Source organism: Antrostomus carolinensis, unplaced genomic scaffold, assembly GCF_000700745.2.
Source record: "Antrostomus carolinensis isolate BGI_N321 unplaced genomic scaffold, ASM70074v2 scaffold284, whole genome shotgun sequence".
In the NCBI taxonomy this organism is placed as follows: domain Eukaryota; kingdom Metazoa; phylum Chordata; class Aves; order Caprimulgiformes; family Caprimulgidae; genus Antrostomus; species Antrostomus carolinensis.
The window spans coordinates 1-15,703 of record NW_010309816.1 but is presented as its reverse complement, the minus strand read 5'-3'; the positions used below and the strand labels follow the sequence as shown (position 1 = coordinate 15,703).

The following is a 15,703-nucleotide window of genomic DNA, read 5'->3' as shown; positions in this document are numbered from 1 at the left end:
GGATGCGTCTGACCTCAGAACGCGACACCAACCCCCGTTAACAACAGAGGAACCAAGGCAGGGGAGGGCTGGGAGCTGCTCCCACCGTCCCTTCCAACTCCAGCGCTGGCCCCAAGGCCTCTTCCCCTCTAACACTGCGAATAAATGCAATAAACATCATAAAACTTCAAATTTCCCTCTGTTTATTAACTTACAACAGAACTCCAGGTCAAACTTGGCTTTTTACCAGCACACAGGGCATTCCCAGTGCTTTACAAGGAGGCGGCGTGCGTTGGAAGCACAAACACCCCAGCAGATCTACCACAGCTTTTCTTAGACCTTATTTTGCAATCTCACAGTTATTTCCTCATCCCATCTTTGCTTTTGTCTTAAATTCATCATTTCAAGACTTCTGAGCAGCCCTAGAACACATGGGGGGAAAAAAACCCAAAACCCCTTCCTTCTTGCTACTAAGAAAGTTAAAAAATAATAATAAATAAACTAAGAAAAGCATTAGGATGTGACAAGAGAGAGCCCCAAGCAAGAGGAGATGTTCTAGGTAATGCTTTCAGACCTGGTGTGTGGTGCAGATGTTATTTGACTTTCAAGTGGCTACGACATTGCAAATATAATATAAAATCAAAGTGAACAGCAAGCAGTTGTGGGCTTTTGCAGAATTCAGACTATAGGTTTAGTCAAGAAACAGCGTTGCCTTCTCAAAGCAGAGTCTGGGAAACAGCGTGAAAGAACAAAACCCTCTTCCACCTGCACGCAGGATAAAGGGCCCAACGAGAGAGGAATCGTCAGCGTGCTGCTTCCTACAACGACTGATCCCAACCAGCAACTGCTTGGTTCACACATTCCCTGAGGAACTCAAAGGACATTCATTCACCTCGCTGCTGCTTCTGCGCTCTGTACACACGGGGAAGGGACAAGCAGCAGCAATTCTCTGGCAGCTGGGAACTCTGCGACCGAAACTGGCAGGGGGGGCTGCTCGCTCCTGCTCTTGCCGTTAACAGCCACACTGTTGCTCGAGTCAAAGCCTCTCACAGCCTCACAAGGCACTTCCAGACATGAATCACACCTTCTTCCCTAGTTTTGGGACCAGCCTCAGCTTTTTCATTTTAATAGGGACAATTATCGGACCTACTACCTTCTTTACAAAGACTATTATCATCATATTCCCCATATAAGCTTTCAAAAAAGCTTGGGATTCTCTTAGGATCAGCTGGTCTGTGCAGAACAGAGGTGAAATGCTTAACGCTTTACACCAAGTGCTCAGGCTGCCTCACAACATCACTTCAACAGCGTTACTGAGTTACCTGAAAAGCAACTGAAGGTGACACACAGTGTGAAAAATGACAGTTCTTCCAGTTTTATATAAAACTTACATAAAATGTTATTTACTGAAAGTGAAAAATAGTAAAAAACACAAGCTCCGCACTGGAACATTTCAGGATTATTAAGGTGACAGAAGGAAACAAACTTTATGATGACAAAGCATGGCAGCTCTTTTGCTTTTTATATACACAAGTCGAGGTAAAAAGGTAGTATTTCCTTGTGTATTCTTTCTACACATTTAAACAGTCATTCTTCAGACCAAAATCCATACATTTTAAAAATAACAGTCACCAAATTCAGAAAAACAAGCCCACGAGGCAGCAGCCTGCTGATGGACTGCAGGGCGTAACCTGGCTGAGCGCTGGACTGACTGCGGGGGTCTCTTTGCCAAATGGAGAACACCCAGTGCTACGTCATCCCTGACAGAAGTGATGCACTTAGCAAGAAAGTGAAAACATTTCCAAAATGCTTTGCAATAACACATCTGCACCCAGAGCCATCACTGTACGTGGTACAGCACAATACACGGAGGAACAACACTGTCTGCAACAGAGAATGCGGGTGGCAAACGTCCTTTTGGATTTAGATCCTGCTGGTTCTATCATTCAGAGAGCACTTCCTACACATTTTCCTGAGTAGCGTATGAGCATGGAGGTTGTACAGCCACAATCATACAAAGTAAAATGGATAAAAAGTGACAGTTCCACTCCTTTAAAAAAAAAAACCTTAAAAAATAAATTATTAATAATGGCACTGAGACCACCAAGACTTTTCTAAGCCAACTAAATGCCACAGAATTGGCACCACAGTATCACGTCTTCATCCACGTTTGAGGCCGCTAAATTGTTGCTGGTGACACGTAGCAACCAAATTCAGCTTGGTAACTTTGGTCACTTTTCCTTGCTGGATACAGCGAAGGAAGATTGCATTTGTATGCCTCAGCACTCAAACTTACCACAAAGCAGAAGTTTTCCTTGGTTCCAGTTAGTCACTTTGCATTATGCAAACACACCCAGAACAACTGCACAGAACTGCCTTTCCTCACCCTGGGAGCAGAGCAGCCCTGAGTATCACTCTGATTCTTTCAATGGGCCACTTAAACCCTGGGCTCTTTGCTGCTTTCTCTCGAGATAGCGAGCTCGGGCATCCAGTATTGATTTATCATCATTCCTTCTCTCCATCTTCTTCGCAGGGTTGTCTGTGATTCCTTCTGGGGAGAGAGGATAAAGAGAAATATACTCTTCTGGGTAACAAAAAAATCCAAAAAACCCAAGAAAAACCAACCCAGCATTACAATTCCTCCTATTTGCAAAATACTCCAAACCCCAAATGTTTTTCAAGTCTCAGTCAGTCATTTGAATGACTTCCAGAGAGGACAGACTGTACCACAGCAGGGAGAGGGAAAAAAATAAAAATCCATGCCTTAACTCCCATGTCAATATTTGCAGCTGGGCTCAGCTCATCCCCAAATGTGTATCATGTTTTTTATTGTAACAGATACGATTGTGTTCCCATTTCTTCCCCAAATTACACATCTCAAATTCAGGTCTAGGCAGTACAGGGACAGCAGTGGCACCAGGGGGGAAAAAAGCTTAGAATAAACTATTTTTATAAATTGCCAGAGGTAGGAGGAAGAGGGAAGATAACACACAGATAAAGGAGTGGGGAAAGTCAATACTCCAGAGCAGACACCATTAGAAGTGCACATTCTCCCACTGAGCTGAGACCTTGGGAGTGCTTCTCCCAGAAGGAAAGAAAAGCAGGAAATATTTTCAGTTTAAAATAAAATTTAAAATAATAATAACCAAAAAATATCAAAGACACTGAGAGCCTAAGTATGAATGAAGCAGCTACTGCAGCCTGTTCCTGGGGCTCTGGGCACCAGATTCTTTGATATAAGGAAAGAGCTTTAATTGACACTCTTGGAATATTTGTAATTATTCTGTCTTAGAGTCAATCCAGCTCATGCTGCAGCCTTTACTTCAGCTAGGTATTAATTAAGCATTTGCCAGCTATTCAGCCACCTATTTTTATGAAGCTCCATGAAATACACCACCTGTAAGGTCAATATTAATCTCAAATTGATTTACAATTGCTTGGTGAAGTCAAAAAGTTAAGGAGAACAAAGAGGATAAACCTCAGTTCCTTGGAGTTTAGACAGAGGAGGCTCCTCTATGTGATCCAATAAGGCAAATATCCTTTCCATCAAATTTATAACCAAATTCAATTCATGTTTTTATTGTTTAGAATGGTTGTTTTATATAATAATGCAGGACAGAAAGAAATGCTGGTCTGAGGATAACAGTCGCCATGTTTTCTCTTGTTAAGGAAACTGAAAAGAATCTATATTGCCAGTGCCTGTACTGTATATTAAATTAACATTGTGGAAGGGTCAGCTCAGGAGTAAAGAGGCCCTTTGAATACTTGGCTGCTTTACAAAACCTGCTGACAGAAGAATTCAAAGAATGTCAAGCAGTCAAATCAGTTAGCAGGCACCAGTTTTAATTAAAACTATTTAAACATATGGCATTAAATTCACTGTCAGAATGCAACATTCACCAAAATATGATACTTTTTCCTCTGTGTTTTTTGTTCAATGTTTTGTTGTTGTTGTTGTTGTTGTTGTTGTGGTGTTAGTTTTTTGTTTGTTTCCCCCCGCCCATACACACACCCCCAGCACTTAGGACTTTCCCCTCTCAGGACAGTATTACTTTGTGTATCTATGGCTAAATACTCTTCACAAACTTAAATAACAGCCAGACTGAAAATGCTTTTATTCATCTCTGTATTAAAAGTTCTGCTCCTGTCAGCTCTAGTAAACCAAAAGAAGGGGGCAGCATGGCAAGAATCAGTAGACAAACACCACTACACACACTGTTGAGGCAGGAAAATAAGGATTGCAGAGCTGTAGTAAGACAAGAAAATAGTGAGAGCTACACACAGCAAATAAGTTAAGCACATCCAGATCAACACCTACTTGTCCAGAACACATTCAGTGACGTAATATAGACATATGTGTCTGCAACAACCAAGAAAACTACGCACGCCACAGATATGGCCTAGCAATGTGCTTACCATACTGCCTTTTAAGGTCCTCCCTCTGTTGCCACCTGGTTATTTCCTCTTCAGTTACTTCTTCCCGTGCCACACTGCTCAGTTCATACGCATCGATTTGATGCAATCTGGGTAACAAGTCTTTGACCCATTCATAGCGAACAGGACACACTGTCCGGACATAGATTTTGGATGTCACTGTGACATCATGGAAGATGATCCACTCGAGGAGAGTCTCCTGGTTATATAGCTGAAAAATTAAAAGATTATTTCAGAACTGATAAAAAAGAAGTTTTATTTCTACAGCACTCTCCATTGGAATATCTTCCAATGCTTCAGACACAAGAACGAGATAAAGCTGACATTACCCTAAATTTTCAGACAGGGAAACTGAGGCATAATGACTTGCTTAAAATTGCCCAGGAAATCCAAAGAGCCAGAGAGAAAACTCAGTCTATGTCACACTTGTTTCATAAACCAAACATTTACCAAATTTGAAGAAGTGAGGCTCTTCCCTACTCTCCAAATGGACACAATGGTGCTTCTTCTGACTGTAAGTTCACACAAATCAAACAGAAGAGAAGGAGTTTACAGGGATCTGCCTCTTATTCCTTTTATAGACCCTTTGCTACTTTACTAATAGAATTTGGTAACTTACTGCAGATGAAGGATGGATATAGACTATGCTGCCATGTCCATCCATTGTGCAGAATGTCCTGGCCGCAGATCTGAAAGGTTTGTGGAAAATAAATAAACAAACTGATTAATAAAATACATATAATGAAACATACTTTGCTGTGATTAGACAACAACACTAACTAAGTAACAGGGAAAGTGCTCAAATATATAAGTAAGGGAAGATCATTCCAGAATTAAACTGTAAAAAAACCAATGAGGAATAAGTCTGGGTGTCTGTATATCTGTCTAATTTACCACAGTAACACTGCAGATATAACAACACAATAATAAACAGGGTTTGGGATTGAAATCTTTGACAGATGCAATAATTGGAAATTGCCAAGCCCTTAGTTTAATATCTGGAACTCCTCATCAGCTTGCAAGTCCATTTCACAGATAGAAAAAAACAAGGATGTAAGGAACTTCCCTGGGAATGTAGTTGAGAGTCAAAAGCAGAGTACCCACCAGGATCCCAGCCCTGTGCAGAAACACCAGCTTCAGCTACAACTGCTACCTTGCTACTTTTAACAATACACAGCCTTACTGTTCTGTTTCAATATGCAGCTACACCTTTAAAGAATATGTATAATATATTTTCCACTCAATTATCCAAACTTTATTACTTACCTCCTAGCTACATTGATAAAGTATCCTGCACACAGACATCTTCTTAGAATTTCAGTTCTGGAGCCTTCAAATGTCTCTTTAGGGAAGTCTGGTAGCTATGTAAAGAAAAAACCAACATGAATCAGGATCTGTGCCCAAGGAAAAGTGGCTACACCCCCTCCATCCTATGGATTTTAAACTCCGGGTTTCTCACCCTATGGAAACCATGAGGAAAGGAGGAAAAGCCTCCTTCTTGCTGCCACCATCATACCTGTTAGTTACACAAGCTACAGAGGATGCTCTAATAAATATTTAAGTGGATTAGTTTCTACTGGAGAAAGGCAGCAGCCATCTGGCAAAGGCTCAGTAGTCCAGTACATGTCTTAGATATAAATTTATATAACTCAATCATACATTAAAATTATATTTTTTTTACCTGTTTCAGTTTACTGATGATTTCCCGAAGTTGTTTTTCCACACTAAAAGCAGATTTTAAAGCTCTCCAATGGATCCAGTATTTCTGGCACCAAGCTGAAGGAGACTTGCTGAGAACAGAAATACTTGTATTATAAAAAAAGCCCTTTGTAAGCTGAAGGCAGAAAGTTGCTTCTATTTTTTGTTACAGTTGTACAAAGAAGGCAACCTACACAGGCAGATACTTTGTTAGTTTAAATAACAAGTGTCTTGATAGAAATTACAGATCACAATAAGGAATAAATCTGCAGTTAGGTATGAATACATACATGTGCATATATGCAATATATTTAAAAACTGTCAGCAGCTGAGAGATATGAGCAATGCAAAATCATTCACTGTAAGGAATTATTTTATACCTTGCTTTACACTGTTCAAAAATATTTAAGAGAGTTGCAAAGTCATTGCATCCTCCCACTTGTGAGGAAAGTTCCTGGTGTTGAAGTTCTGCCTCCTTTTGCTTCTGAGGATCACCTGAGGAAGTAAGTTATATTTCACTTCAACAAAGTAATTTTTATTTATCACTCCTAAATTATTTTCCATTAGTATCTCTTCAAAGTGTGTTTGACAATCCTGGCTCTTTATTCATGTTATTTTTAGATTTGTTTCTCCTCCACAGCTGCATTTACAGCTCTTCCCCCTTCCACTATTGCTGAACAAGAATACATAGATGCTTTTAAATCTGTGATTAATCTCATCCATCAGCACTAGAGATGAAGACTTCTAGTCTCTTAGAAAGAAAGGTTCTATGTATTGCTCTCACAATCAACTCAGATGCCGGCACGGAACTGCAATCTTAAACAAACAGCTCACAGGGATCAAGTGAAAGTTGTGCTCTGGGAGAAAAAACAAGGCTGTTGAAACCACCCCATCATAGCACCATCTAATCGAGTTAACTCAGCTTTTGTCCTAGTACTCAAGTGCCATAGCAATGGAGGTCTTAAAAAAATAGAGTCTAGAAAAAAATGTGATCTGTAAGTAGTTACTAAATGTTAGGAATGTACTAGGCAAAGCAACATTTCCAAAGTGTTATTTCAAGTTTTAAATACCCAAAGAATTTCTTCACCAGCACAGCCTATTCCCCTTTGTAGAGAGGGGTATGTCTGCACAGGCTGATGCATCGCATCGCTGCTGTTCTGCAGACGGTGTCAGAAGTTTGTGGGTATGACAAGTAACACGGATGCAGAAGAAGGCCTGTTCATACAACATCACCCACAAGTGAGTGCCTTCATGATGGGAGCCTTGGTGTTTGTGTCCTAATGCACAGGGCTGCTGGAGGGTAACGACCATGTGTGCGTTAGCCAGCTGAACAGATAACAGGGGCACAATGCCAGATGGAGGAGGGGAAAGGAAAAGCACATTTGTGGGAATGGGAAAGACCCCAGAGCAGAATCCAGGCTATCGGTACTGTCAGCCGTGTCTGTAGCTGCTGCACTAACGGGCACAGTTAATAGACTACAGAGATAACTGGACAAGAGCCAATGAGTGACTAGAAAGGACAAAGGTCTCCCACAAAGACTGTGCTACATACAAAGACTATATGTAGCATGGCTGGGGGGTGTAGCAGGGGGCAGATTGGAGGGGAAAGGAGATGGGAAGGAGGACGTGGGAGACTGAATTTAGCATTAGAGAGGTGCCAGCCTGGAACCACAGCAAAATGACATTTTCCATTTAGAAGAACACTGGAAATGGAGGCAGTGACAAGTTGAACTTCTCACAGTAAATTAAAAGGTCTATTTGGTTAAACAGAGTTATTGAACAGAAAAGCCAAGCCAGAGGTGACCCCATTCCTTAAAAACAAATTAATCAGTTCCTGTTGTTTGTACTTAGAGCAACATCAAAACATCTGCTGTTGTGTGTTTCAGCTTTTTAGTAGGTTCTTTTCCTTCCTGTAACAGTTTTCCCCCTTATGACCTCCCAGCAATCCACTCGCTTACCCATATGTTGCTTTACAGCTCACAGCCTTGGGATAAATACAACCCAATTCCATGCTATTGTGAAGTCTCTGGAACAACTGTTGTCCAATTCCTAGTGCACAATGTGCCCTGACCAAGACTACAGAGAGCTGTAAATGCATACAGTGCCATTGTATATCTGCCCTGATCTTAACAGTCTTCCCTACAGATCCGCTACGATGTACTCTGGGAGACAAGGCATTGCACTTGGGGAACCTTCCTCACACTGCAACATAAGGGTTATTTAAAGCTTTAGTTTAAGGTAAACACTTTTGTCTCCCACCAGTATTTGGCTCAACTAAGGAGACCAGCTTGGCCCCCAGCAGGATTACCTGACTCTCAAGTAAAGGTTGTGCTACCATTGTTCAAAATACAAAACCACTTCCCACTTTATAACCTCGAGATATATCTGTAAGATGCTGTGGCCTCACACATTATTAGTGTAGAAAATTACTCAGAGCAAAAAAACCCCACAGAGGGAGGCTGTAGAAAAGGTCTCCAGGTGAAATACTGTGTGCTGGTTAACCACTGCCTGAGATGTCCCCGTCCCACCCACAGCTGATTTGGGATAAAGGGGCTTCCTACCTGGACGAATGAAGACATTTTCCACAGACAACATGGCTGCTATGGGAAGCAGCAGATCTTCACAGTCAAGAGAAGCAGCTTTTATGACAGCACAGGTCAGATTGGGAGGGAGAGGAAACTGCACCAGGAATTCACCCAGTCTTGTCACGTGGCCTCTCCTTATCCCAGGAAAAAAAAAAAGATTCAAATACCAGATTCAACAAAACTATGTTTAAATGTAAATGGGAACATGCACACACAAAGTCAGCCACCATATACTGACAAAGAGCATGAAAACAGCATTTCCCTCTGGATCATTCTAACACTGCAGCCTCTGTGTGCCCACACAGGTGCTGGAGGCACAAAGCAAGGGTCACTAGCAGAACATTTCACCTTTCTCCAGTTTGCTTATGCCTGCTCCATGGCAGGCAGAGACAGCTTTTGCAGTGTACCAGATGCTTAAGATTTTATATTTTTTTTTGCCAGAAGAATTCCTGGAAGCTTAGGATAAGATCTCGCTTCCTGTCTTGAGTTCTTGGATGGGCCTCACAGCTACTGCCTAAAAACCTTCAGCACAGTCTGGGATCTGCGACCAGGAACTACAGCACAAAGACTTGAGGTCATTTGTCTGAGGTCACCCAGGAACTCCAGGACAATGTGAAGAAATTAATCTGTATCTCTCAAATCCTAAACCATGCTCTAACTCTAATTTTATAGAGAGTGTATTAAAACCCAGTAATTAACTTCCTGGTCTAATGAGGAAGCATACTCTACTGCTGGGGCAAGTCCTTTAATCCACATAAACAACTCACAAACATCAGTTAAGCCATTAGATTTTAAATTATTGTAGTGACTACATCCTTTTATTTTTTACCTGTCAATAGCATCACACTGGTAAAGTTCCTTGAGAGCTTCTAAAATATGCCTTTCCTCAGGGCGGTCCAAGTAGGGAAATCTATAGTAAAAAATGAAGTAAGAAAGTCTCACTGTTCAGGCTCAGTATAGCTTTGTTAGTCTTCATATTTATTAAAATATTTTTGTAACCTTCCAATACAAGTTTCTGACCAAAGTGCACACAAGGGTCTTCAGTGCATGGGTGTGTTATGACATGTACAGCCCAGCATGGCACATGCAAAGATGAACTTTGTTTTCTGCACATGTATGATCCTAAAATTAAACACTTCCACAGAGATGAAGCTTTTGGGATATAAACATTAATATTTTAAAGGAAGAATATTAGCTATTTAATTTTGGAGAGAAGGAGCTAGTTTTAGCAGAACCTCAAACTGAACTTGAGCTCAAGATCCAATCTGGCATTAAAGACTGAGGAGAAGAGCTGAAAAGCTGATTGTATCCAAGTGTCAGAGTTGGCTGGGGACCTCGTCCTGCCTCCTGTCAAGAGGCTGACGGTGCCTGTGCTGCCTTGCTGCTGAGACTCAGGAAGAAACCGATAACTGTCCCCATTCCATGGAGGTTACCTTATGACATCATGCACAGAAAGGCACTTCAAGGTCAGGATCACAGATGTCAGACTGGTTCTCTTGATCTCTGGGACCGTGTGATCAGGCATGCACTGCTCCCAGAATTCTTTGCTGTAGAGGCGATAGCTTTTTCCAGATGATGTTCTGCCAGCTCGGCCAGCTCGTTGCCTTGCTTCGCTCCTGCCAAAACAGACAGACAGGGAAGAACAATCCACATTCTTGATCCCCTCTGTTTTTCTACAAAAAAGCACACTGTAACTATGATAAATAATATCAATTTCTATGCTGGTAGATGGAAGATACCTCACACTGTGCAGCAACTGAGAAATCCAGCTATACAAAACTAGCAGAATGAAGAAGCATTTCTGTGCAAGGAAAGACTTTTTTTTTTTAAACTTCTCTGAATCAGACTGTTGTATTCAGCAAAAACAAGATGACACGTGAGCCACTCTTCAGACTACAGACAATGTATTGTCAATTCCTTCTTAATGCCTATAACTTATAGGAAATTATATGTTCTGAACCACATTCTGTTTAGCAGCAAAATGACTAAATTATGGAGCCTCAAAGCCACCCATCCCCCTTTTTTCATTTTTATTTTTAAAGATCAACCAATACACAACATTGTCAGAGCAACTCCAGAAACACCAAGCACATGACCTCTTCAAAACCTACTTTGATATGGGAACCACTTCCAGTATGTCCAAGCCAACTCGGGGGTTATGATTCAACTGCTTCACAAATCCACTATCTACAACATATCTGAAAAAGATTCAGACTCTGTCAGAGAAGAAAACAACAGAGGTCTCAGCAGACAGACAGGTACCTGCCACGTGCACACGATCAGAGCAAGAACACGTCTGCCCTGCAATCAGGTTCTTGCCCTTTGCTGGTACTGCAGCCCTGCAATGCCTCAGTCTACAGGATGTTACAGATCAAACCTCCCAGCAGCCAAGGAGATTAATGGAGCTGAGACGTGATTTCAAATTAGGGTCCAACAATACCAGTCATTTGTAAGACTATATAATGGTATAAAGGGGTTTTTTTTATTCACTACACACAAAAAAGGCAACAGGTAATTATTGGGCAGGTATAGCAGCAGAAGGAAGTCAGATGCCTTTTTCCAAATCTAGTAGAACTTTCTGAATTATTCCCTCTGTTACAGATTTTAGAAGGACAGGAAACAATACCTGACTCCTTCAATCGTCAGAGATGTCGCAGCGATGTTTGTGGATACCACACATTTTCTAATACCCCTCGGAGCTGGCAAAAAGATGCTTTTCTGTTGATCTAAAATGACAGGTAGTCAGTCAAACAATTTATGTTACAATGCTCTGATTTCAAACCACCTCTCTAACACTGTGCAAACTTACTCAAATAGTTTGTGAAAGTCATTTAAACCAAATTAGAAAGTGAATCACATAACATTCTAAAATATAGATTGGGTATTATTTTAGCATATGCCAGAAATCAGAGAATATCTTCTTTATTGCTTGCATATTCAAGGAGATTTTGAGATCAAGAAAGGTCATCTCTCCTGGATGTTTCCTAACCCAGAGCTAGGAAAAACAAACAAGGTGTCTGGTATTAATAGAATCTTCATGAAGGATGTGAAGGGTTTTAACCATCAGAGCAGTGAAGGTGAATATGAAAAGATTCTGTTAAACTCCTTATGTTTCCAGCAAATCTTTTAACATGTAACAAAGTAGCATATGCAATTTCCATCAATTCATTTGGCTTTCCAAGGAACAAAAAAAAAGGAGATGGAAATTCAACTCTTCCCTGAAATATTCTCTCTTAAGTTATTATACTTGAAAAATATCTAAATCTCTTCAAGGATAATTATCTTTTGTGTATTTAAAAATATTCAAATACAATGGCCTCTGAGAAACTACCACCAAAAAAAAAACCCAACACTCTCAGTTGGGAATCTAATGGAGTATCATGGAGTAAGGAAGAAGCTACAACCTTTCTTTTATGCAACTTTTCATTTTGCTCTTTCAAGATGGTAAAAATTGTGCTCCATCTCTGCAGATCATTACCAGATCTTTTCCAGTAGCACTTGGAAATTGCTGTCCCACTCTTCTGAACACTTATTCAGCCTCTTGGCATTCTACATACCGCACCCACATATTTAAACATCGCACTCAAGTTCATCTGAAAATACAGTGTCTGTGCTCAGGAAAGGTCAAAGGGCCTTTGTTTTTAACTCTTTGAAAATAACTGTGGCATTGCTGCCAAATAAAACAGACTGACTCATTCTGATAACATGTACTTTTCTATATTGTGTAACATCATATCTTTCCTTACAGGTCTACTCTCATCACCAAAAACCTACTGGCAATATCTTTTCCATATAAAATAAAATGTGAGGGCCCAAAAAAGACATCTGAACTTTCAGTTACACAGCATCTCCTTCCTAAGCTGGAGACCTTGATGCCATGTGAAGCCATTCCCAGTGGATATGAATTTTAACTGGGGGCTTCTGTGCAAGTACACAGAAGGCTGAAGTTTGACCAGTTTATGAACACCACAAAAAAACCCCCACAGTGCTACAGCACCATAACAAATGGGTTAATGAATGCCATGTTTTCCAATCACAACAGAAATATCTGAGTAGGATACTGTTTATAACAACTCTTGTAGTTAACATTCATGTGAATTAAGTTCCATAAGACATTATATGCTCTTACCTGTTGACATTGACCCATACAATGGTAAGATAAGCAGGCCTTCAACAGACCGATCGTGTACTTCATACCGGTAATCGATAGATTCTGCTTTCTTGAAGAGTAAGTCACAAGCTTTTTCTATCTCAATTTGACCTAAAAAACATACAAGAGCATTTAAACAACCTGTATAGCTACAACTCTGCCTTCCTAGTCTGCAACATCTTTAAACAAGATTGTTTTGCCAAGTTATCAACACCATGACAAGAAGGAAGTTAGTTTAGGAGGTGACATCCAGCCTTTCCACAGCACCTCTCACCAAGGCTTTTCCTTACAAGATGACTGAGTAAGTGCCTGGCTTATACACTGATGGAGGGTTTTGCAGCTAAAGAAATTCTCCCTTCCTGAATTAACAACAAAATAAAACACAGAGACAATACAGAGTAAAATTGGCACAGGAAGAAAAGAGCATATGCACATTTTTAAGTTAATGTTTTTCTTATCTGATCTCATAGGCATGGAAATACCTAAACAGGCACTGAAAACTGTCACTTCACAGGACTATGTGTGTCAACCTGCAACTTTCCCTTCTCTGCTCGCTGCTCTGGGATAAACCAGGCAGTCACTGGAAGGATGTACTGTTTTGTTTTTGCTGACAATGCCACGCTTCACCTGAAATAACCATTAGTTGTGGAAAGAAAAAAATCTCACCTGTCAGGAAAACCAAGATGTCACCTTCTGGTTCATTTAAGTGGATGTCCAATGTCACTTTTACAGCCTAAAACAAACAACAAACAAGCCAATAACAGCTGAAATCTCATTTACTCTTTCTAAAATTCATAGTACTAATTTTTCGCTATATCCTACAGAGATGCTAAGAACACAGCAACACAGCACCTAACTCTTGGGGTCTTTCACAGATAATAATCATACCCAGAACAGAGAACTCAACACAGAAACAAAGAGGAACAGGCCAGACCTCTGTAACATACGCAGAGCTGCCTACGTCCCTTGGGCTGAGCAGGTTGCAGAATATCTCCTTGACAGGATAACTTCTTCCTGGAATATGCAGCACTGAACAGTGTCCAAAGAACTCCGAGAGCTTGTCTACCTCCAGAGTGGCTGACATCACCACCACTTTCATGGCTGTCTTCCTCTCTGGTGGTTGCTTCTGGAGAAATAGTTTCTTCAGCAAACCAAATAAAATATCCTAACAGAAAAACAGAAGCAGCTTAGTTTAGTACCACAGTTTTCTTAGAAGTACCTGACAAACTTGGAAGGGACTGATTTTATCCCACTGATACAGTGAAGACAGAAAAATCATACCTTCAGGTCTTAAGCACTCAGAAGAATACATTCAGTTACTCTGGCTGTCTTGTAAGCACACTAATTGGTTTATAGAATTTAACTGATTTTTTGTTATCATCTCTTCTCACAGCCTATAAACAGAATCCGTGTAACGTAAAATCCTTTGGTTTTAATTTTTACATTCTCATGGACAAATCATTTGCAAGTAGTTACTTCAGGGCCATCTTAAAAAGTCAGCACCTTTGTCCAGCGTTCGTTACCTGACTGAGTGTGCACCCTCCTTTGTTGTAGTATTTACTATTACATTGCTCTGGCTTAAAAATCTGCTTCTTTTAGTTAGACTCAGGTGATGGAGCAGCAACTTCTTACATCACCCTGGCTCAATTACTTGCAATATTCTCAGATACTTGAAGGCAGAACTAGGATTCAGAAAGCACTTTCCCTTTTCCCCAGCTGGACTGATAGATTGTTTGCTGGACTGGGAGGTTGGTTGACACAACACAATCTCTTGAGGACTGAGTGACTTGAGCCTCACTTTGCTTGTCACAGAAGGGTCAGAGTGACATTTGACAGCTTTTGGTACTTAGGTCAGATACTTCCACGATCCCAAAAGCCATAATCTCTCTGCACAGTCACACACACACCCTAAGAAACATGAGGTCTTAGAGTGAGAGAGATGTTTCAGGGCTTTGTTTGTGTTTTATCCCTGGAGATTGTGCAGAAGTGAAAGAGTGGTACAAATAGACCTCAGTAAAGGAGAAATAGTGACCCAAAAGGACAGATATAAGGTGACACTCACAGTGCTGAGGCTCCGCTCATGGGCTTCATCCAAAATGATGATACTGTACTTGCTGAGAAGTGGGTCTGCCAATATGTGCCTCAATAAGCAGCCATCAGTCATATACTTAATGGCAGTATCCTGAAAGGTTTAGTTAGAAATTCAACTGTTACCGTGGATTTTTACTTCAAAGTAAAGCGAACACTTCTACATAGATCAGGTACTTGTCCAGAACACACACTCAGATTGCATCTCAGGTGCTTATGCTCTGCATCTCAGGTGCCTGGGCATCTTTCACTTGTCAGGTGTTCAAAAAAACTTGATTAAACAAGTGAAATGACACAGACAACCGCAGCTTCACCACAGCTGGGGCAGATGGCTTCTCAAGGCTCTGAGATCTCCTACACGCAAAGCCCCACCACTCCATGGAGGATCCCACAAGCAAAAATCTGAGCCGCAGCCCACTGCCCCCAGCACCCCCTGCCACGACAACACGGGTGGGAACACCGTCCTCAGAGCCCTACCTCGGTGGTGCAGTCATCGAAGCGGACCTGGTACCCAACCACAGTCCCCAGCGAACAGCCCATCTCCTCGGCCACCCGCTGTGCCACCGAGATGGTGGCAACGCGGCGGGGCTGGGTGACGCCAATGGCCCCATGGCTGGCGAGGCCTACGGGAGAGACAGGGAGAAGAAGGACACTGAGTTGGGCTGTTCAGAGCCGGTTGATACACAAACACCTGCCGAATATGTACTTTTTTTAGTCGTAGCGGGTTTTTTTAGTTTAAAAAGTTAAACCCAGCCACCACCTCCTCTCA

At 41.3% G+C, this 15,703-nt stretch overlaps 1 protein-coding gene across 1 annotated transcript; it reads right to left on the bottom strand.

Moving 5' to 3' along the window:
- Positions 1–2,208: 2,208 nt before the first annotated feature.
- DHX40 (DEAH-box helicase 40) lies at positions 2,209–15,557 on the bottom strand (the record flags this gene model as incomplete). The annotated part of the gene is made up of 16 exons (XM_010166186.1): positions 2,209–2,530; positions 4,396–4,624; positions 5,033–5,102; positions 5,680–5,774; positions 6,095–6,203; positions 6,492–6,606; positions 8,673–8,830; positions 9,526–9,606; positions 10,130–10,312; positions 10,808–10,894; positions 11,323–11,422; positions 12,826–12,957; positions 13,513–13,579; positions 13,781–14,011; positions 14,909–15,028; positions 15,412–15,557. Coding segments are annotated over 16 exons (2,063 nt in total), but the record flags the coding sequence as incomplete, so codon positions are not given.
- Between the last annotated feature and the right edge of the window lie 146 nt (positions 15,558–15,703).